The 14,844-nt window shown below is 58.8% G+C and overlaps 1 protein-coding gene across 2 annotated transcripts; it reads right to left on the bottom strand.

Annotated features, from left to right (window-relative positions):
- Window positions 1-718: 718 nt before the first annotated feature.
- Window positions 719-9,886, bottom strand: BCAM (basal cell adhesion molecule (Lutheran blood group)). 2 transcript variants are annotated; one of them, XM_036885739.2, is made up of 15 exons: window positions 9,732-9,886; window positions 7,723-7,844; window positions 6,936-7,164; window positions 6,783-6,853; window positions 6,397-6,493; window positions 6,130-6,312; window positions 5,476-5,612; window positions 5,014-5,170; window positions 2,994-3,109; window positions 2,767-2,908; window positions 2,463-2,599; window positions 2,148-2,292; window positions 1,912-2,056; window positions 1,256-1,373; window positions 719-1,171 (listed from the first exon to the last, which is right to left on the bottom strand). In XM_036885739.2, exons 1-15 carry the CDS (start codon window positions 9,811-9,813, stop codon window positions 1,166-1,168), a joined length of 1,887 nt encoding a protein of 628 aa, XP_036741634.2. In that variant the 5' UTR covers window positions 9,814-9,886; the 3' UTR covers window positions 719-1,165. The 2 variants fall into 2 exon arrangements, with proteins under 2 accessions (XP_036741634.2, XP_057348667.1); XM_057492684.1 differs by lacking the exon at window positions 9,732-9,886 and adding an exon at window positions 8,179-8,245.
- Between the last annotated feature and the right edge of the window lie 4,958 nt (window positions 9,887-14,844).

Here is a 14,844-nt window from a genome sequence, read left to right on the forward strand (position 1 = left end):
CTTCTCCATGTGCCTGTCTTTGTCTCTGTATCAACCCTTCTGTAGCTGCCTCTCTCCCCAAATCCTTTTCTGTGACTCTGTCTGTCTCTAGAGCTTTCTTATCTCGAAGCTTCCCCAGTCCATCCCTCCTACCTCTCCATAAGGGTATTTTTCTCTTCCTTTTTTTAAAAAAAAATTTTGTATTGTCGTCCCACCCTCTTCCAACCTTTTCCATCCCTCTCTCAATGCCTCTGCCTTGGGCTGCAGTAAGTCTCTCCAGCTGGCCTGTTTCCCTTTCCTCCGCCCCAGGCCTGCTCTGTCTGCGTTCTTCCAAGCCCCTGCTCCTTCCGCAGGGAATCCTCAGCTCCAGGCACCGTGCTGTTCCCAGGGGAGGAAGCTCCATCCCTAATTCCATCTACAGCTCAGAGAGCTTTTCCCCTTCTCAGAGTCAGTTCCCTCTGGGGCTCTGGCAAGAAAGACTGGGAACTCTTAAAAGAACTGCAACCCACCCCTCAAGCAGGCACTGGTCCCCAGGGGCCAGGCTCAGCATCCCCCAGATCCCTAGCATCTTTCTTCTGCCCTGGGCCAGCTAAGCTACCCTATACGCTCTCTGTCTCACATTTCTTTCTGTGGCATGAGACTTCTCCCCAGTCTTGCAAGGGGACTGGAAGGGCCCCTGAGAAACCATTGCTTGCATCCCCTCCCCTCTCGTCCCCCAGAGGAGGCTTTGGCCACAGGATGGTGTCCACGTGACAGACAGCATTTATTCAACTCCAGTGTCCACAGATGATGGCGCCGGCCGGGGCAGGGTGGGATCCAGTGTCAGACTCTGCAGCAGGACATCAGGTGGGGGGACCAGCAATGGAGGCAGGAGGTAAAACTAGCCCCAGCCAGCTGACCCTCGGAGCCTGGTCCCAGACTGGGCTCTGGGCTTGGGTCCAGGAGCTATTCTGGGGCCTGGGAGAGTCACCCTCCCTGAAGGAAGGTTCCCTCCCACCAACCCTTTCCCCCTCCCTCCCAGTAGCTGCCAGTGGAGGAAGGAAGGGAGGGCTCAGGAAGAGGGTAGGCCCAGGGCCGGGAAGGCAGGGTGGGGGGGTGGGGGGGCAGGGGGGCATGAGCAGGGCTGGTTCTCTGATGCCCTCAGGCCCAGGGGTGTCCAGGGTCTGCCTTTTGGAGGTCCTCAGGCTCAGCACTGGGGGAAAATGGGGTGGTCAGCCTGTGCCCCTAGAGGCTGGTCCACCCCCGCAGGCACCCGCTCACCCGGGCCCTCACCCACCTCATCTCCGAAGCCCCCACTGCCACGCCTGGCTCCCCCAGAGGCACCTCCGATGAGCAGGCCCTTCTGCTCTGGTGGCTCTGACCCCGAGTGGCTCAGCTCTGGCTCCCCGGGTGGCCTGGGAGAAGAAGGCAGCGGGTTGGAGGCCACAGTGGCTGGAGAAGGAACTGGGGACGGGTTGTGTTCGGTGGGGAGAGCCTTGAGGGACAGGTGGGACCTAGATGGGGATGGGGTAGGCGTGTAATGGCACTGGGGTTAGGGATGGGGTGCGGCTAGGCTCAGAGGTGCTGTTGGAGTTGGAGATGTAACTAGTAACCATCGGGGTTGGCTCCCGGGATGCATTTGGGGGTCGGCTTCCGGGATGCATCTGGGGACGGCTGTGGATTGGGAGTTAAGGGTGAGGATGAGATGAGCTGGGGTTGGACAGGACACTGTGGGTGCAGTGGGGTTAAGTTGGGCTTGGGGCTGGTTATGGGTTAGGTGGGGTTGTAGCTGGGGATGAGGATGGGGGAGGGGATGCCTATGGATTAGGTTGGAGGCTGGAGGTGGGACTCGTTTCATTTGGTGATGGGTTTGGGGTTGGGGATGAGGTCAGAGTTAAGACATGGGCCAGGACTGGGCTACAGTGGTCCGTTCTGAGGTCGCAGGCCACTCACGGAGCCCCCTTTTCCCGCCGCTGGCAGCAGCCGGGGCGCCCCTTGCGTCTCATGCAGTAGAAGGTGGCAACGACCAGGAGCAGGAGGGCCACGCTGACAGCCACGGCCATGACAGCCACTCCGGCCTGGGAGGTCTGGGGAGCCACTGCAGGGATGGGACAGAGGACAGGAGATAAGCCAGAAGCACCCCGTCTGTCTGCCCTGCCCAGCTTTGTCCCATTGCAGTGGCTACTCACCATCCCCGAAGTGGAAGACGTGCCGGCTGTTGCCATGTGGGTTGGAGGCCTCACAGTAGATGCCGTCTCGGCTTAGGCTGCTGGTCACCTTCAGGGTCAGGGAGCTGCTCACCCAGTCCTGCCCTCCGGGGACCGGCTCTGCTGGCTGTGGAGGCTCGGGTCAGGCTTGGGACCGTGGGATCAAGGGCTGGGGGTGAGGGCAGAGGGGAAGATGTCCAGTCCCCCAGGAAGGTGGGGGTGGGCACAGTCCCCTATGGGGTTTGGGAAGGGTGCTTGGGTCCCAGAAGGTTCAGGGTGGAGAGGAGGGCCCCTTACACTGCCACCCAACTGGCTCCAGCTGAGCTTGGGCTCTGGGTAGCCACGGGCAGAGCAGACCAGCCTGACTTCATCTCCTTCGCTCCAGCTGCCCTCTGTCTTGGGCTGGGTCTCCTCTGGCCTTAATTCTGGCAGCCCTGTGGGTGGTGGGGAAAGAAGAGTAAATGGGAAGCCCCTGGGGAAGGATGCAGGGAGAGCGGAGAGAGGGAGGGAGAGGAACGGAAGACAGAGCCTCCAGCCATGGAGCCCTGTTTGTCCTGGCCCCCCACCCCCACGGTCCCCATCCACCTGTCCCACCCCGAACCTTGGACCAGCAGCTTGAAGCTCCGGGTGCGACTCAGGAGGGGGATCGTGGGCGTGGAGGCCTCACACACGTAGGTGCCGGCAGAATCAAAGGTGACGGAGCTAAGCGGGAGCGTGGGGCCATCCCTCAGGGGTATTGAATCCTGGGGAGGGGAGAAAGGGAGGGATGGCTGGGAGGCAGGGGGTGCAGGCAGGGGTCCCAGGGCTGTGGCGCTCCTGTCCTCTCACCTTGATCCAGCGGAGGGCAGGGGTGGGCAGGCCTTGCCCGGAGCAGTTCACGGCTGTGCTGCCGCCCAGGGGTATGGAGAGCTCCTCCCCGGTGCTGAGCTCGAGGGGGTCCAGGTCTGGAGGGGGGTACAGACTGTCACCTTCCCCGGACCCTCACCCACTCTGGGGCTCTGCAGGGCTGCTGGGGGTGCAGACGTGAATGCACAATTGTAAGCGCAGAATGCCAAGTGTTCCTCCCTGTTCTCCCCTTTTCCACGAACTCTACTCTTCTCCCCAGGCCGAAGAGCCCCAACTTTGGGGTCTAACTCCATAATACCTGCCCAACTCGACCACTTTTCTCCAGATCTGACATCTGGGTCCATGGTGAATGGATGACCTTGGAGGTGTGAGGTGTCCCTCCTCTGACTCACCACCCCAATGCTTGCCTTCTCCCCACTATCCATTCTGTCATTGAACTTTCTCTGTTCTGCCTCCAAAATGGATCCATTGCTTCCCTCCATCCCTGACCCCGGGGAATAACTGCCTTCACCACTGTGGTCACCACTTCACTGGTCTCCCTGCTGGGCGGGACTCTTGTCTGCTGCGCTGCCAGAGGAATCTCTTCAAAACACGCACTGGTCAGCCTGCCCTCTGCTTAAAGTCCTGTAGTGGCTGCCCGGACCCTTTCGCATAAAGGCTAAATTCCTTGACAAGACAAAGCCTACAAGATCCTGCCTGGTCTGACCTCTGCCTACCTCTCTGACCCCCTGCCCCCTAAATGCCCAGGCCCAAGCTCCACCCACCCTACGCTCCTGTGGTTTTCCTCCACTCTGCCAGTTTGGGCCCACCTTCAGGGCCTTTGCACTTGCTGTTCCCTCTGCCTAGAATGTTCTTCTGGCTCCTCGTTTCTGGTGCCATCCTTTGATTTCCTACTCAAATGTCTTCTGACCCCCCCATTGTGGACACTCAGATTTCCCCTTCAGCGCTGCAGGATTTATTCCCCCAGCTGTTGAGAAGGATGTCAGCTGTCAGCCCTCAGCTGTCAGCCCTCTCTGGGAACTGCCTCAGCTGCAGAGAGCCCCTTGCCCAAGGTCATGTACCCTTCCTCCCGCAGTCCACATCCAGTGCTTCATTGATACGGGGGCATAAAGGCCCAGCACCCTTTCCCCAACTGGGGACACCTAAGAAAGCCATCCTGGCTTCCAAGCGTCCTATGGGGGTAGAGGGAACTTCTGTAGACTGCAGCCCAATGTCTCCCTCTGCCCAGTATGCTTCCTTCTTCTCCGCACCCCATTTTGGATGTGGGTCCCAAGGCACTCCCCATGAACTTCCTGCCTGCAGATCTCCCCATCTAAATCTGCTTCCTGGGGACACAGCCTGCAACACTCCCTCTTAAAATAGTCCTTGCTCGCCCAGCCAGTTCCTTATCCCATCTCTGTGTTGGGCCCTCTAGATGCACTATCGCTGCTCAGTGTCCCGTTTAGCAGTTACCATCCATCTCCCCTACTGCTTGGAGCAGATGTGTCCTGAACATCTGGCGCAGGGTCTAACCCCAGGAAGGGAGGTGTAAGGAATGCCACGGAGGAACAGAGCCTGTGGATGGGGCTCGGGGACAAGTGGACTGAGAAGGCTTTCTAGAAGACTGGGACACAAAAGACTGGTGAGAAACCAAAAACAGGAAGGATGGGGAATTCACATAGGGTGAGGAGAGGAGCTTGGGTGTGCTGAGGAGAATGCCTTTGCAGGGAGAGGAGTCAGCTGAAGTGGGAGCCATCCGGGTAGGCCTTGAAGGCCCTGGTCAATCACCTGGGCTTTCTCCCAAGGGCATTGGGGAGCCACAGCAGGTTCTGAGTGGGGAAAGGTCAGGTCAGTGCTTTGGAATGAACCCTCTGGCTGCCTTCCATGGGAGCCAGATTGGAGAGGGGGCACCTGGACCAGGGCAGGGCAGAAATGCAGAGAAAGTGTTGGAGGCCAGGCTGGTGGGGGTGAGGTGAGGAGGCTGCTGGTGCCAGGGCCCTTCCCGTTCTCCCGGGGCTCTCACAGGCCACGTGCAGCTCCAGGGTTTGGGAGAGCTCCGCATCCTCCGCAGCGTCGTAGTCCTCCACCCTGCAGCCATAGGTCCCGCTTTGGCCCCGCTGCAACCCCTCCAGGGTCAAGTGACCCTCAAGATTTGTTTTCAGCACATCCTCCTGCTTGTCCTGGGTGACCAGGGATGAGAAGCCAGCTCAGGAACTGCCCTGGTCCAGCCAGGTCATGATAGGTCAGGAGCTAGCCAGGTCAGAGTCAGACACATTGGTTAGGCCAGAGTTAGGTCAGAGCCCGCTCAAGTAAGGGGTCACCTGAGTCAGGTATCATGCTAAGGCAGGACTCTCAGGCCAGGGGTCTGAGGTGCTGTTAGCTCCTGGGTCACCAATCAGGCGCCTTACTAAGCCAGGTTAGAAGTTGGGGCAGGTCAATATGTCACAGAGGTCAGGAGTTCCAACGGGATGAAGGGGTGAGTCACCTGAAGGCGGAAAAACGTGTACTCCGGGCTGGGGCTGCCGTCCCCCCGACAGAACAGCTGGACGGAGTCACCCTCTCGTACCCAGCCTGCTGTGGTGGATGGGCTGCCCACCCAGAACTGCACACTCTCTGTGGGATCTAAGGGAAGTAGCAGGGAGGATGGGTCAGGGCTGATTCATGACCAGGGTCAAGGGTAGGTCAGGTCAAGGGTTTAAGGGAGAAAGGTCAGCGCTGCAGCAAAGGGGAGGGCTATGGTTGGTCAAATGGTAGAGGTCATATCTTTCAAGGCTCAGGTTCACACTTATTCTGAGATCAGGGACCACTGTAGTTAAGACAAGCTGAGAATATAGGTCAAGGGTCAGAGGTCAACATGGGTGACAGGTCAGCGTGGGATTTGAGGACCCAATCCAGTGTGTGAAGGTGGAGCACAGTGTTTAGTTGTGAAACTCTATGGGGTTCAGAGTGCTATGGGGGTGTCAGAAGTCAGGATGGGGTTCCTCGCTACTATTTGAGGTCAGAGGTCTGTGGTCCATGTACATTTCAGGGAGAGGTAGGGGCATGGAGGACCACGGGGAATGCGAGGCTGGCTTGGAGGATCAGGCCTCAGTGGGGTGTGGGGTCCAAGGCCAGGAGGTCGGGGCCAGTGTGGACTCACAGTGCAGGGTGAGGTTGAAAGCGGGGCTGTCCAGGAGGCCATGCTGGCCCATGGGCAGGGAGTAGTGCACGGAGCAGTGGAAGGTGGCATCCCGGTCGGCCTTGTGCAGCCGCAGGTAGAGGGTGCTGGTGAGAGACAGCAGGCCCGAGGCCTCGCGGACTATGCGGCTAGTCATGTAGCCCTCTGGGAGGGAGGGAGGAGGCGGTCAGCCAGCCCCGGCCGCCAGCCACCCCACCCCAAGTCTAGCTAAGCTCCTGGGCCACTCACCTAAGTTCACCTCCATGGGCACCTCCAGGCGCTGCCCATTGCGATACCACATGATCTCGGGGGCCGGGTTCCCGTTGCGGCTGGTGCAGGTGGCAATCTGAGGCAGACACAGGCACGGCCCTGGGCTCTGAGGCAGGGCTCTGAAGTCTGGGTTCCCTCCTGCCCCTCAGGTACAGGAGTCTGGGCTCCAGCCCTCTACTCCCCCAGGACCCAGAAGGCCAAACCCCCAGGTCCTTCCTCCTTAGACTAAGAAGCCCAGGCCGTCAGCCCCTTCCCACCTTAGGACCCAGGAGTCTGGGTCCCCAGCCTTCTCTTCCCCGCAGATGCTGGGGTCCAAACCTCCCAGCCCCCTCTGCCCCCTGGAATCAAGTTCTGGTTGGAGGTACCTCCTGGGCGAAGTGATCCGTCACAGACAGTATCCCTTTGTTGGGAGCCACCTCGGCAGCCTCTGGTTTTGCTGCGGGAGACATTTACTGTCAGGAGCCTCTTTCCTGGGCTCCCACCTGCCCACCCCTCCCGGGGTGCCCGTGGACACTCACCAAACACGCGGAGCCTCGCGGTGGCCTCAGCGGTGCCTGCTGCCCCTGCCTTCACCATGCACACATAGTCCCGCTCGTCGCCCACCTGGGCCTCAGCCAGCACCAGGCGGCCCTGGGTGTCCAGCTGGTATGGGGGGTTCCGGCCCCAGGAGTCATGCACCTTGTCCTGGAGCTCAGAGCCCTGCAGCTCAGCAGAGGCCAGGCGGTGGCGGACCCCAGAGCGGTCGGCCTGTGGGCAGGGAGGGCTTCGGCTCAGAGCTGCCTGGCCCACCCTCCTCAGCATTTCTGTGTTTCTCTCCTTGTTCCTTTCTGCTGCTTTCTTCCTTCCCTTCCACTCTGATCTCGCCCTCCTCTCCACCCCTCCCCGCTGCTCCCTGTCTGTTGTCACGGTCACCCTGCTCTATCTTCCTCTTTCTCCTTCTCACCCAGTCCCATCTCTCTGTCTCCCTCTCCTCCTTGTCTCTCTTTGCCCTAATTATCTCTTTGTCTTTAGCCCTGTCCCTGGGGTCTCTTGCTTTCCTGGTATCTGTCTCTGGATATTCTCTCTCAAGAGCCAGGACTCTGAACAGGGGCTTCTTCATTCCAGTCTCCGCTGTGCCCAGACACCTGGGCACCCTGGAGAGTCCTCCCCTGGCTGGGCCTCCGCTTCCCCCATGGAAAATGGAATGGAGGCTGGGCGGAGTTCTTAGGGCCCTCTGGCCCTGATGAGGGGTGGTATGCTTGCAGCCCCACTGTGCCCCGACTCCAGCCCCCCAGCCAGCCCCAGAGCCCAGCCCGCGGCACTCACCAGGAACCACTCCAGGGTGAAATGGTCACGGGCCCCCAAGGGGGTGCAGTACAGCGTGACAGGCTCCCCCCTCATCACCTCCACCAGGGAGGGCACAGACAGGCGCACCTCAGCCTGGGCACCTGCGGGACAGTGGCTTAGCTGTCGCTCCCCACCATCGGTAGGGAGGCCCTCCTCCCTCAGACTCAGGGGTCTAGGCCCCCGGCCCCTCCTCCCCTAGACCCAGGAGCCCAGCCCCCCAGCCCCTCCTCCCCCAGACCCAGGGGTCCAGGCCCCCGGCCCCTCCTCCCCCAGACCCAGGGGTCCAGGCCCCCTGCCCCTCCTCCCCCAGACCCAGGAGCCCAGCCCCCGGCCCCTCCTCCCTCAGCCTCAGCTCCGGCCCCCTTCCATGCCTCATCTCTGCTTCTCTGAGCTTCGGCCCCATCAGCATCCCTCTCCATCCTTCCCTTCACTTACACAACTGAGGGCTCCTCCCCTGGCCACACAGGGCCCATTGAATGGCCTCCATTCAGTCCTCCTGGGGGTAAAACTGCACCTGTCCATGCTTCTCCCACTAGACCAACTGTCTTTCAAGGGCAGAGCCAGGACTGGCTTGCCCCCATGCCTCCAGCAGCCTGGGCGGGGCCTGGCACGGTGACTGAGGTGAGATGCATGTCTCCATCCCGTGGGTCTCCATGTCTGCCTGCGTCTCTCTCACTTGGGTCTCCCGCGGTCTCTGTCTCTCTGTGTCTCTCTCAGCCTGTCACTCTCCCTCCCCATCTCTCAGCCCCTGATCTCTCCCTCACGAGTTGGGGGCAGGGGCTGGAGCTGAGGCAGATGGGTGTGGGGGTGGTGGTGAGGGGGACAGGGCTGGGCAGGTTTCAGGAATGTGGGAGGGCCAGGCTGGCTGAGACCTGCCCGGCTTGGCGCCAGAGCCCCCTACCCGCCCCTCGCCCCTCGCTCCTCTGCCTCTTTGATAGAGCAGGGAAGGGGTGTGGTGTGTCACCCCAGAACAGGATGGGTTAAGGCCCAGGATCCTGAGGGAGACGGTTGCTGGGGGCCTGGCCTCCTGAGTCCTGGAGGAATAGACGGCTGGGGCCAGGCCTCTTGCTCTCATGGGGAAGCCATGCTCTCTTACCCTCTGGGCTGGCATCCTGGCACCAGCTCTCAGTTTTTAGAACCTCCTTTCCTTTCCCCGCCCAGCATGACCCAGCCCTGCTCCTGGGGACTCACTATTTGCCATTCTTGTACCCCGGGCCTGGATTCCCAGCACCCACCTCTGGCCCCAGCCTGCCCCAGGGGAGGGGGCACGGGGCCAGGCTGGTGCCTGGGGCTGGGTCTGAGCAGCAGGCATCAAGGACAGATGGAGAGATCTCCACTCTTCCCCAGTTTCTCTCAGCTCTCTGTCTCTCTGTTGTCCTCCGCCAGGGCCTCCTTCCCTCCCACCGTCCCGCAGGTGTGTAGATGTATCTGGGGCCCCAGGAAGGGGGCACCGTCACTGCCCAGGTCACGGCTCTGGCCCTTCCTGGAGGGAAAGGGCTTCTCGAGAACCTGGGCTCTGAATCCAGAGGGGGCAAACTCTCACATGCATATGACTCTCTGGTTTCTAGCCATAAAGTCCTTGACCCTTTCAAAACATGAGAACCTCTCAGCGGGAATCTCTGGGGTTTGGGGCCCCAGAGTCCTGGGGGAAGCCACTCCGGTCACCGGAGGCTTGGACCCCTGGCTCTGAGGGAACAGGTGACTTGGACACCAGATCCCTGGGCTGAGGGCCCGCACTCCCTAAGTCTCAGGTGGGAAGGGGCTCTGACTTCTCAGGTGGTCTCCAAACCCCTGCTGTGGTATCCCAGCTCTTCTGCCTGGCTGTCCCCTGGTCTCTCATTGGAAGGGGTACCCCCATGCTCCCAAAACCCTCCTCCTTGGGGTCCCCAGTGTGACTTCCTGGTGTTGGTGAAAGCCCCTTCTCCTTCCCTTCCCGTGGTCCCCGGGAGCCGCCCCCAGTCGCGCCCTGCTGCCAGCCCGAGCCATACCTGGGTGCGCCCCCAGCAGGAGCGCCAGCACCAGCAGCCGCGGGGCCCCGCGCGCCCCGGCCCGCGCGTCTGGGGGCTCCATGTTCTCGGCGGCTGCTGCGACTGAGCCGGGCTGCGGCTGGCAGCCCCAGGGCTGGGAGCGACCAGGCCCCGCCCCCGGCAGCCCCGCCCCGCCCCGCCCTCCAGGCCCCCCTTGTCCCCCCAAACCCGGGCGCCAGGCCAGGACCTCCCACTGCCGGGAGCAGACCTCCCAACACTCCGCCTGGAGCGGGGCTCCCTCTGGCCCCAAGGCCTGGGCTGTCCAGGGCTCCTGCTGACCAGCGCCTGCAGCAGTGGCCTGACCGACCAGTCTGGCCAGTGTCGCGAGCTGGAACCTCACCAGACAGCCGCTGACCTCTCCCCCTGATCCTGACCAGGGGCCTTGGGGACTCGTTCCCACTATGGCCAGTAGCCTGGGTTTACCACCTCGATTTTTCCCAGCTGCTCAACCAGTGGCCTGCACGGGCCTCTCCCAGACAACCAGCAGCGCCCAGCCTGACCAGTGGCCTAGAACATCTCCCAGTATGCCCTGTGAGGCCCTACCCACTGGCCGGTGCTCGAGCTGCTTTCCTGCCTGACCAGTGGTCTGGAGCCCATCACTTGAATCTCATATTAAATGGTCGTCCAACCCCTGTTCTGCCCAAGCCTCCGTGTCCGTGGGTGGGGAGGGGTGGGGGGGCTGCAGGGTGCTCTTTCCTGGCTCTCCTCTATAGCAGCCTCCCTCTCCCCACAGTCAGGGAATCCCAGGAATGCCGCCCCCCTCCTCCCTTCCTCTCCCCTTCACTCCCAACATTGGGGGGGAGGGAAGGAGAATCCGGCCGGCAGGAGCAGGTGAGGGGGGAGGCCGGAGGCCAGGGCACCTGAGGGGAGGAGGAGGAGCACAGCTGCGGGTCAGAAATAAAGGTCACAGGTCAGCCTGCTGAGGATCCTCACAGGCCTGGTCTGACTGGGACAAAATCCCCCCACTGACGGCTGGGGAGCGGGGAGCGGGGGAGGTCACTGTTACCTGGGGAGAAGCTGGCCCTGGACATTGGTCAGAATGGGGGGTGGCTCGTCATGCTAGAAGAGGTCCTCCAGTCCTCTGATCAGACTGGGGGTTACTGGTAAGACTGCGCATTGTCCATAGGACAGACAGGGACAGTTTAGATTATAGGTCAGCCTGGTAGTAGTTATTGGTCAGACTGGACCAGGCTACTTTATCCACTGGTGATAAAAGAGCAACTGTTACACTGGGAGAGACACTGTCTCCCCCCAAAACACCCACCCTGTTCCCCTGGTGGGGCCAGGCGCCCCCTTTGAGCTCCCACAGTGCCAGGCTTGTCCACTCTGGCTCATCCTTGTCCGGGGATGGGTCTGCCTCCTCCACCGGGCTGTGAGTCCACGAGACAGGGCTGGGGCTGTCTTGGTCACTGCTGCGTGCCCAGCACAAGGCCAGACGCAGAGCAGGCACTCGGGGAAGGTTTGCAAGGCTGAGACTCTGGAGCACACAGGCTCACATGTGAACCCCACCCAGGCTGGATCAGCACAGGACACGCGATACACACTTACTCAGCACAAATACAGCCTCAAGTTCCCTCGGCAAGCTCGCACACTGCAACCCCAGACACCCAGCCCCCAGCTTCTCGCTCCGGCTTGTACGCCTACTTCTTGGGCTGGACCCACTCCTGAGCCACCCCTTTGCCACTTTCCCCAGGAAGCCAACCAGCTGAGGCTCTAGGTGACAGAGGAGGATTCTGTGGAATGTGGATGCAGGAAGGAAGTCATAAACACCAGCCAGGGTCCCCTCGCACACTTGCAGGAACTAGTACTGAAACATCATCTGCCCTTGTCCCCTATAATTTACTCCCACAGGACAGCCAGAGGGATCCCATTAAATGTGCGTCAGCTCCCAGCACTCCTCCTCTCAGAGGCCTCCTATGGCTCCTCTCAGAGGAAAAGCTGAAGTCCACTCCATGGCTCACAAGGTCCTCGATCTAGCCCTCATTACCTCCTTGACCCATCTTTCTTGGTCATCCCCCTTGCTAGCTCTGTCTTACCACATGGGTCTCTGCTTCTGTGTTGGTCCTCCAATGCCTGGCAAGCTCTGGCCCCAGGGCCTTTGCATTTGCTCTTCTCTCTGCTGGGACATTCTCCCTCTACACAGCAACTTTCCTTACTTGTTTCTAATCTCTATTCCAACATCACCTCATCAGTTTCTCTCGACCATCCCATCCAAAACAGCAATTCCCGCTCTCCACAGCCTCTCCTTACTTCCTCCATGGCCTTGCCACTGCCACATATTGTCTTGCACAGAACATAAGCTCCAAGAGAACAGGAGCTTGACCACTGTATCTCCAGTGCCTAGAACAGTGCTTGGCATGAGGAGGAGCAGAGTACATAGTCAGGGAATGAATTAATTTCCCAAGTCCATCCTCGCTATCTCATGTGTGTGTATACATACATATTGCAATTATTTTTTCTCTACAGGACTCCCCTTATCTGTGGTTTCAGCTACCTGTGATCAACTGTGGTCCAGAAACAGATGATCCTCCTTTGGACAAATCGTCGTAAGGTCAACAGTATTCTAATGCTACGTCACAAAGCCTACATCATTCACCTTACTTTATCTAATCACATGGGCATCTGATCCTCTCACATCATCACAAGGTGAGCCCAGAACAATAAGATATTTTGGGAGAGGCCACATTGACGTAACTTTTGCCTAGTATACTGTTATAATTGTTCTCTTTTATTATTAATCATTGTGCTTAATCTCTTACTGTGCCTAATGTAAAAATTAAACTTTGTCACAGATGCGTATGTATGTATAGGAAAAATCATAGTATATCTAGGGTTTGGTACTATTTGTGGTTTCGAGCATCCAGCGGAGGTCTTGGAATATATGCTCCCCCACAGATAAGAGGGGTACCTTTATCCCATTATTTTACATAGTGTGTGACATTTACTTAAAAACTAGTTCACAGCTTATGGAGTCTGGATTGTGACACATTTGGAGAGGCATTGCTGCTCTCCAATGATTCCAGACTTGCATATTGAATATGTAATTAATGAAAGGTGGTGGTGTCTTGGGGGCAGTGTGAATGCATCTTTACCTGTATAGCAAGAGTTAATTGTGCAGGGAGAGTTTAGTTAAGAAGTTTGGGGAGAAGAAGAAGAGAATGTTAACTATACGACCACAAATACTGACGTTCAAAGGGATGGACCGTTGTGGACTTTTCGGGGGTAGGGTTAGCTAGTGTCTGCACCCCCTTCCCACATCTAGAAAAATCCTAAAAGCCAGATGCCCTTTGTTGAAGCCAACTAGGACAGACATTTGCCTTCCCAGGTCCTGTTGGAGCTCAGGTGACTTAAGCTTGGCAAATCCTACAATACTTTGGTCAGGAGCTAATGCCAAAGGATCAGGGACTGGCTGATGTATTTCCACTGTGGAGCTGGGACAGAGTCTGTTTACCATAGACAGCTAAAACAGTGTCTCATTCCACATGCTCTTCTACAATCTGATTTTGACTCTCTTTTCACTTAGAGGTGGGTCTATGTCCCCTCTTCTTAAATCTGTGCAGTTTGGTGACTTAACGTGTAAACAATAAAATGTAGCAGGAGTGATGCTGACTCCCAAGATGAGGTAAAAAGGACTATGCAGCTTCTGCCTGGGTCACTGGAATATTCTCCATGAATATTCAGCCATCATACAAGCAGCCTGACTACGATGAAGCAGCCATACTGTGGGGAAGCCCAAACTAGCGAACATGGAGGCCCTGTGCAGAGGTCTGAGACGGCAGAGAGATGCCTGTCTAGCGCCCAGCTGCCCTGTGCAGGGCGGCTCCACTTGATGCACCATTTGATTGCACCCTGAGACAGAACTTTCCAATCAAGCCCTCCCACAAATCCTGACCCACAGCAACTGTGAGCGATAGGTGATTATTGTTTGCCACTTAGTTGTGGTGTGATTTGTCCCAGGTGACAGCCAGTGAGACGAGCTGCTCCAGCCCACTTCTGGGGCAGCAGAGGCAGCGAGATAACTGTGTCCAGTGGCCATCAGGGCACCAGCATATCCTCATCAGACTGGCTCTGTGGCGTGATGCTGGCTGCAGCACGGTTGGAGAGGCCAGCTGCCGGTGTTCCTGCTCGCTTTCCGATCCTCGTTCTCTCCCATCAGTCTTGGGATTCTCTTGAGTGATTCCAAGTCCTCTCAATAAATTCTCATTCTGCCCCAGAGGCAGCTTCTGCTGCTTGGAACTAGATCTGTGATGCTCCCATGCTCTGTTTACACAGGGATACCTTTTCCTCATCTGTCTAGTCTCGGTGTGGATGTCCCCTCCTCCCAGAAGCCCCCCCCTCTGACCCCTGACCTCCCAGGCTTGGTCAGCTGCCCTCTCTGGACTCCTACGGCTCCCTGGGCTCCCCCATGCTGGCCCTGCCCACTCTGGGTCATCACTGTCCAGGGACAGGTCTGCCTCCACCACTGGACTTTGAGCCCCGGGACAGTGACTAGTGCTACATGCCCAGCCCTGCCTAGCCTGGGGCTGGGCACAAGGGATGGGGACTGGTCCCTCCAAGATTAGTGACATGGTGAGGAGACACTTCCTCAGCTTGAATTGGGCTGGAAGCCACTGTTACTCTGGGAGAAGGATCCCAGGGCGGAGAGAGGGGGATAAGAACAGGAGGCAAGATGGGGGCACGTAAATCAAAGAAATGTGAAGTCTTTTTGACTAGGGACTTAGAATTTGGATATCTGCGTCTGGGTCCAGAGATATTTTGGCCACGATGGGGCAAGGGGGCCGTCTGCCTGAATCTCTGAGAACCTGGGACTCTGGACTCCAGTCTGAGAGAGAAGCCTCGGGGTGCAGACTCCTGGATCCTGGGAAGAGGAGGCTGGGGGTGCAGACTCCTGAGTCTAAGGGAAACGGGAGCTGCGGGCCTGGACTCCTGGCTCTGTGGAGGTGGGGTCCCCACTCTGGTCTCTGTGCCAGAAACCCTAGGTTAATCAGGTGGGGATCCGGCCTCAGGGACCACCCTCCCCGTACCACACTGCCCCCTGGTGGCGGCTGCACTTCCTGCACACACCGGAGGACAG

Source organism: Manis pentadactyla, chromosome 15 (genome assembly GCF_030020395.1).
Source record: "Manis pentadactyla isolate mManPen7 chromosome 15, mManPen7.hap1, whole genome shotgun sequence".
Taxonomy (NCBI): Eukaryota; Metazoa; Chordata; class Mammalia; order Pholidota; family Manidae; genus Manis; species Manis pentadactyla.